Source organism: Cebus imitator, unplaced genomic scaffold (assembly GCF_001604975.1).
Source record: "Cebus imitator isolate Cc_AM_T3 unplaced genomic scaffold, Cebus_imitator-1.0 Scaffold284, whole genome shotgun sequence".
NCBI classification, from domain to species: domain Eukaryota; kingdom Metazoa; phylum Chordata; class Mammalia; order Primates; family Cebidae; genus Cebus; species Cebus imitator.
This window is the reverse complement of record NW_016107599.1, coordinates 2,698,235-2,705,173: the sequence shown is the minus strand read 5'-3', so window position 1 is coordinate 2,705,173 and position 6,939 is coordinate 2,698,235. Positions and strand designations below refer to the sequence as shown.

Sequence of the window (6,939 nt, the reverse complement as noted above, 5' to 3'; positions counted from 1 at the left end):
AAAAAAAAAAAGAAAAGAAAGAAAGAAAAGAAAAAGAAAGGAAGAATAGCACCACCACCCAGAGAAATGGGAACTTGGCTGATAGAAAAGGCACAGCCAACACTCCACATTCCAGTAAGAGGTAACAGTGACAAAAGGAGAGCTCTTACAGTGAAGAAATTTCAACAATGGCCACAGTTTCCATCAGTAAGCACACTCTGATTCTAGACAGCGATCTGCATGCTAAATCACTCAAATTCAGTCAACAATTGCTTTACATATGGGGGAAAAAATGTAGTATCATTAGGAGCCAGGACAGAACATGGGAAATCCATCTGATTGTATAGTGTTGAAAGCTCTAGTGCAGCATGTATGAAAGAAGCCCATTTCCTCAATTACATGTCACTTTCTCTAAAGCCTTCCTATCAGAATCGGACAGTTCCAACCTAACAAACTGTGCATATTCAAGGGAGCTATGAGCTCAGCAAGCAGCCCTCCTCCTGGAACTGTCTTCATCCTGCCACCCTGCTGGCTTCCCTCAGTCTGACGGCTCCTCTCTGGCCCCAACAGACCCTTCTCCTCAGCCCTGCTCCCAGGTTGCATCTCCCAGGCCTGGGCCCTTCGCCATCCTCCTGAAGGACGTCAGCACTCACAGCGCAGACCCAAAACGACCACCCAGGGTCCTCCCAGCCCAGACCTCCTTCCAGTCCCAGGCTCCCCCAACTGCCTCCTGCGACCCCCAATACGCCTCTGGGGTCCCCTAAACTTATAGTCTCAAAAATTAAGCTCCTGGTAGTTTCCAAAAAGGCTGCTCTCCCAAACATGTTCTCTGTGACAAACACAGCACAGTTCAGGTCTTCAGAGCTGGGACCCCACCCCTTCGGGCCCCGCCCCCATCATGCCCCACCTGCAGACCCACACCTCAGCCACTGGCCTCGGAGCGCCTCTCCATCAGCTCGCTGCCCAGCTGCACCATGTTTGCATGCCAAGCACCTGCACGACCTTTGGCTCCCGGTAGGTAGGGAGTAACCAGGAGCAAAGCCTTGGAGATTTCTGCCTGGAGAGGAAGACGCCTCCTCCCACCCAGCCCAGGGCTCCCACCAGCATGTGTGCCCACTCTCCCAAAGAGAGACCAGACACTTTGTGGCCCCAACCCAGCCCTGAAGCATCACAGCCCCATCCCCACATTGAAGAAAGCATGTTTGTTTCGCCACGTCATGATACTGTATTTTCCCATGTGTTATACGTGGCCGTAAGTCACAGAACACTGCAGCCCTGAGCAGCGGGCCAGCCCACTCCCTAAGCCAGGATGCCCCCAAAACCAAGCACGACTAACCCCCCTGGGGCTCTCAGGACACTGGTGATCACACTAGAGCCATTCCTTGAGTTATCGCTAGTCACTTACAATGATATGCCCCAGAGCAGACCAACTTGGCATTCAGCAGTTCACCATACACCTGTTTTTCTCAGGATGAAATCTCTGTTGCCTTCTCTGAATGGACAAGAAACACAATATCATTTTTAAAAATAACAATATAGAGGCCAGGCGCAGTGGCTTAAACCTGTAATCCCAGCACTCTGGGAGGCCGAGGCAGGAGGATGACCTGAAGTCAGGAGTTCGAGACTGGCCCTGACCAACATGGAGAAAACCTGTCTCTACTAAAAGTACAAAATTAGCCAGGTGTGGTGGTACATGCCTGTAATCTCTGCTACTCAGGAGGCTAAGGCAGGAGAATTGCTTGAACCCAGGAGGCGGAGGATGCAGTGAGCCAAGATCGCACCATTGCACTCCAGCCTGGGCAACAAGAACAAACCTCCATCTCAAAAAATAAAGTAATTAATAATATAAAATAATAAAGAAGATAATAGAAAAGGAAGACCTTCCCATAATTCCATGACACACTTTGCAGTGTGGATACGTCCTCCAGTTTCCTAGTTTTATGCACTTTATACATTTTAATGCACATATAAACGTGTAATTTTGTTTCATAAATGTAATCATCCTACATAACAGGTTCCATGAGCTGTTTTAGCTACCTCCCTGTTTGCAACTGTGCAGTATTACAGTGCCACAGCATGTGTCCACTCAGTCACGTACTGACCCAGCCTCCTCCTGAGAGACGTGTGGGTGGCTCTCAAGTCCTCACCACACTGGACAAAGCAGTGACGCACACTTGCACACACCCAGTTCTTCCCCTAGAATAAATTCCTGAAAATGGAAGTCCTGGCACAAGAGTATTCAGAGGTTACTTGTTGGTACAAGGTGCGGCTGCGCTGAACGGTCAGACCCTGCCACCGCCGAGACGCTCATCACCTCTGCAGGTCTGCAGCAGGAGGTGAGGTCACTTCCTGTTCTTCTGTCCCGGGTGCTGACTTATTAAACCCCTACCCAACAACCATCATTTTGATTTTGGTTTTTTAAAAAGGCTAATTAAAAAGTGAAAACCAGGACACTCTAATTTACTTGAGTCACAGATTAATTTCTAAGTTAGAGTAGATAGTGGCATTAATCTTCACCATAGGATTGGCTGTTATTAAGGGAATAAAACAGAAATTAACTGATGTTTTAATGTTCTCCAACTGTTTAGTTAGAATTGAAGGAAATTTAAAATCCAGTTTCTCAGCTCACTGGCCACACTACAGACCCTCAGTGACCACATGCGGCCAGTGGCTCTTATACTGGACGATGCAAATAGAGGAGACAGACTGCCCTCCCCCAGGAAGGTCTGCTGGCCAGGGCTGTTCTGAATCTGAAAGTCAGGACAGTGCCCACTGAAAAACATAAGAATGTACCTACACACACAAGAATGATGCGGGTGACCTGCACTCGGAAGGTACTCGGAACACTTTCCGCCCCTGTGTGATGGATTCACCATGGATCCCATCACTCCTGTGTCTAGTCTCCATAGCAACCAATAACGGGGCAGAAGGGGGCTCTACAGTAAAGGAGTAGAGGGGAATGTAACTAACCACGCAACTGACATTAGCCTGCATTCTCCAATTCTCCATCACCATCCCCAGCAGAAGAAACACTACTCCCCCTTCTAGGAAATGAAATGAAAAGGGCACTCTGTGATCCAACACGAAGCTGGATATTCCTCATACCTCTGGACCTCTGTTTTCTTGTGTCATCAAGAAGGAATGCCTGGGCCACAGAGAAATGGGCATTTGTAAAAGTAAAGGTAAAAATTGTTAAAAAGCCTTGGATATTCAAAATAGAACTGCTAAAAACCCTAAATAAGTAAAATCATATGTTTGGTTAACTATAACATTAATGTTGACCTTAAAAGTAGGATGGCTCCAAGAAATTCACTCCATCCCCTAACGCTCCTTATTTTCTTAGTCCTTTGCCATTTTTCTCTCCACCCTTTGCCAAACCCCTAACTGAATCAAAAGACAGAGTAAATAGGACAGAGTTAAACATGCACAGTAAAAACTGCCCATCCTCTTAGGTGACCTGGGAACGCGAAAATGCTGCAGCCTGTGTAGTTCAGGAATGCAGCATTGGCTGGGCGCGGTGGCTTACGCCTGCAGTCCCAGCACTTTGGGAGGCTAAGGCGGGAGGATCACTTGAGCTCGGGAATTGCAAGCCTGGGCAACACAGTGAGACCTCCTCTCTATTATTAAAATATTAATTAAAAAAATTTTAAAAAGAAAGCGCCACTGCGAATATTCCAGTTGATTCACCCTGCTCTCAAAAGACATGCCTCACACCAAACAACTAATACACATGTATTAGTAATAAACATGTATTAGTAATACACATGTATTAGTTGCCCAGGAGGAAAGATGTCCACTGCTGAGGAGACCACAGCTGCAACTAGATCATTTCCTATTCCAAGAAAAAGGAAGTGATGCCATTTGGCAAATTAGAGGTCGGGAGACAAATCAATCGATGAGGTTGCCAGGAGACAGAGGGCAAACGGGATCCTGACAAGACAGGGCGTTGAGGGGAAGGAAAGGTTGAGGGAAACGCAGAAACCATTTCCATAGGAGAATGCGTTTCACTGAAGTCGAAACTGGCTTTGAACTGTCGCCTCGCAGGGGAGACTACCGGAACACTCACAGGCATTCACCTGGTTACTTGCAGGAACATTTCCCGTTCCTGGTGTCACCCTCTGCCCTGCAGCCTTCATTTTCCCTGGATGTTTCCCTGGATAGCCCAGCGTTACTTAAATACTCAGAAGCCTCTCTATGCCTTTCAGTGCTGTTGTCAGCAAAGAGAACAGCCGTCTGTCACCGTGCAGACGGCTGGCCAGTGACGCCGGGATCTCCAGGTAACATGACCCAGTCACGGTGTCACAGGCAGGCGGGCCAGCAGGAAACCAGAGCCACAGACGGATTCCAGGGAAAGCCAGCATTCCGGAATTCAGAAAAGCCGGGGAAGAAAAAGGAAAACAAGGATTTCCAAAGCTGCTGCTTTCCCAGAAGATGGGAGGTGAAGTTGTCACTGTGGCTGCCAGGGTGCAGAGATGGAGGAAGGGTGGAGGGGGAATGCAAGTGAGAAAATCAGCTATAGGCTTCGTCGCAAAGCGGTACAGGCGGACTCGCCAGGCGGGCGGCTAACTCGGAGACTCACTCTCTCATCGTTCTGTGCCTGGTGCGGCACCCACTGCCCGGGAGACAACACGTCCCCGCATAAAGACAGATCATCTCAGCGGCGAGGGCTGGGCCCACCAGACCGTGAGGCTCCGGCGGCTTCCGCCCGTTGTCTAGCGCACCCCACCTTCCGCACCTGCCCCAGATGGGGGCGACCGAGGAGAGAGGCCCCAGGGACGCTCCGAGACGCGGCACCCCCAGATTCCCAGCTGGGCAGCCGGTGTTCGCAGCCGAGGGCCCAGGGCGGGGAGGGGGAGGAGAGGAGGTCGCTGCTCCGCGGCACCTGCCTGAGCTCGGGCGCGGTCCCCGCCACAGGCGCGCGGGGTCACCGCCGGGGGACCGGGTCTCGGCCCTCAGGAAGTCCGCGCCAGCCCCGCCGAGCTCCCGGGCGCCCGCTCTCCGACTGCTGCCCTGGCTGCCGCCTCGCGGCCCGCGTCCACCCCCGTTTCCCCGCCAGCCCCTTACCTGCTCGAGGCCGCGGAGGCTGTCCCGGGGGGCGCCCAGCAGCGCGCACAGCTCCAGCAGCCCCGAGGGCAGCGACAGGTGTGGCGACGCGGCCTCCGCCATGGCTGCCCGCCGCCCGCTGAGGGCACAGCGCTCAGGCGCCCCCGCCGGCCGCCGACCCCTGGGAACCCGCCGCGCCGCCTCGGGGCCTGTGCGCGGCGAGCTCCGTCCGCGGGGCGGGGAGAGGAGGGGGCGGGACCGGGGAGGGGGGGGGCGGGACCGGGGCGGGGAGAGGGCGGGGCCTGGGGCGGGGCCTGGAGAGTCCCAGAGGATCCCTCGGGCAGACAGAGCTTGGGGGCGGGGCTTGACTGGGCTGGGAGGTCCTGGGCGGGGCCTGGAGTGGCGGGCCCGGCCCTGGGGACGGGGACTTAGGGGCGGCGCCAGTCCTGGGGCGGGCACTCGGGAGACCCGCGCTCGGTCATCATTGCCGAACCAGCTGGCGGGCCGTGGCGCGTGCGCGGTGTAGGAGCGCGCGGCCCCCTCCTTCGGCCCCTCCCCGGGGAACCGAGGGAGGAACGGGCGGGGTCCTCAGGTGCGGGGCGACGTCATCCAGGGCTCCAGGGCGCAAAGGGTCCCCTGATCTGGCAGCCCCTGGACCCACCCTGGAGAGCGTGGAGGGACAAAGACCGGACGCGCCGCCCGCCGCCGCTTCCAGGAAGCCCTCCAGTGCCGGGACAGCGGTGTTGGCCGGGTGTGGACAGCCGGAAGAGCCGGCGGGAAGCGGGTGGAAAGATCCACTCCTGGTTAAAAGCCTGCAGGGTTAAACTTGGGCCGGCCATGTCCAGCACGGACTTGAGGGACCGCGGCTAGAGGGAGGCTTCGGGACTGAGGGTCAGAGGCCCAGGGCCTGGCAGGGCCCTTCCCTGGTCAGCTGCAGGCCTGGCCTGATGCCCGCTGGGCCGCGCGCCTCTTCCAGCCCCAGGCTGAGCCCAGAGAAAGAGGGGAGCCCACGAGCCCGGGAGGCCGGCTTGCTGCCGGGTCATTGCTGCAGAGCCGGGAGGGGGCAGAGGTTCAGTCCCCACTGACCTTCCCTTCTCTGGACCCTGCTATAGCCATGTGTGCGACCCAGGGGAAATGCCTCCAAAGGGACTTTTCCACTTCTGATCATCTGTGATTCTATTTTTTTAAAAGGCGAAAACTCGAAATGCCTAATGATAATGTCAAACATCTGTCATCAGCCGAAGAGGAAAAGGAACCGCAGGTGCAAAGCAAGGCAACCTCAGAAGGAGGCGCCCGGAGGGAGGAATTTCTCCTCCTTCCCAGAGCCTGGTAAGGCTGTGACTGCAGCCTGACTCACAGGTTTTATTTCACTTATTAACCTAAAGATCAAGAGACTCGCTGGCCTGGAGGCTGCCTGGCATCTATTTCACTTGTTAACCTAAAGATGGTGAGTCTCCTCCCTCAGGCCTGGAGGCTGCCTGGCATCCATGGCTCTCATTGGCTAGCCAAGGCCGCAGTTCTATAGCCTCTGACTTCAAAAGAAACACCGATTTCACTCACAATTGCCTGTCTTTATGGAGGGTGGCCTCAGTTTTTTGTTATTTTTCTGTTTGTTTGTTTGTTTTTGAGACACAGTTTTGCTCTTGGAGCCCAGACTGGAGTGCAGTGGTGCGATCTCAGCTCACTGCAACCTCCACCTCCCAGGTTCAAGAGATTCTCCTGCCTCGGTGTCCCAAGTAGCTAGGATTACAGATGGGCGCCACCATACCTAACTAATTTTTGTATTTTTAGTAGAGATGGGCGTTTACCATGTTGGCCAGGCTGGTCTCAAACTCCTGACCTCAGGCGATCCACCTGCCTCCACCTCCCAAAGTGTTGGGATTACAGGCATCAGCCACCTCGTGTGACCTCGGTGGC

General features: G+C 54.2%; 1 protein-coding gene across 2 annotated transcripts in view; it reads right to left on the bottom strand.

Moving 5' to 3' along the window:
• The window catches only part of LOC108284814 (DENN domain-containing protein 3-like), a 55,229-nt gene extending 49,980 nt beyond the window's left edge, over positions 1–5,249 (bottom strand). The window contains exons 1-2 of one of the 2 annotated variants that reach the window (XM_037728965.1): positions 5,044–5,166; positions 1,385–1,471 (exon numbers count right to left, since the gene is read on the bottom strand). In XM_037728965.1, the coding sequence (XP_037584893.1) occupies positions 1,385–1,417 (33 nt within the window). In that variant the 5' untranslated portion in view covers positions 1,418–1,471; positions 5,044–5,166. Of the gene's footprint in view, positions 1–1,384; positions 1,472–5,043 lie in introns of both variants that reach the window. The other variant, XM_017501718.2, reaches the window with a different exon arrangement.
• Between the last annotated feature and the right edge of the window lie 1,690 nt (positions 5,250–6,939).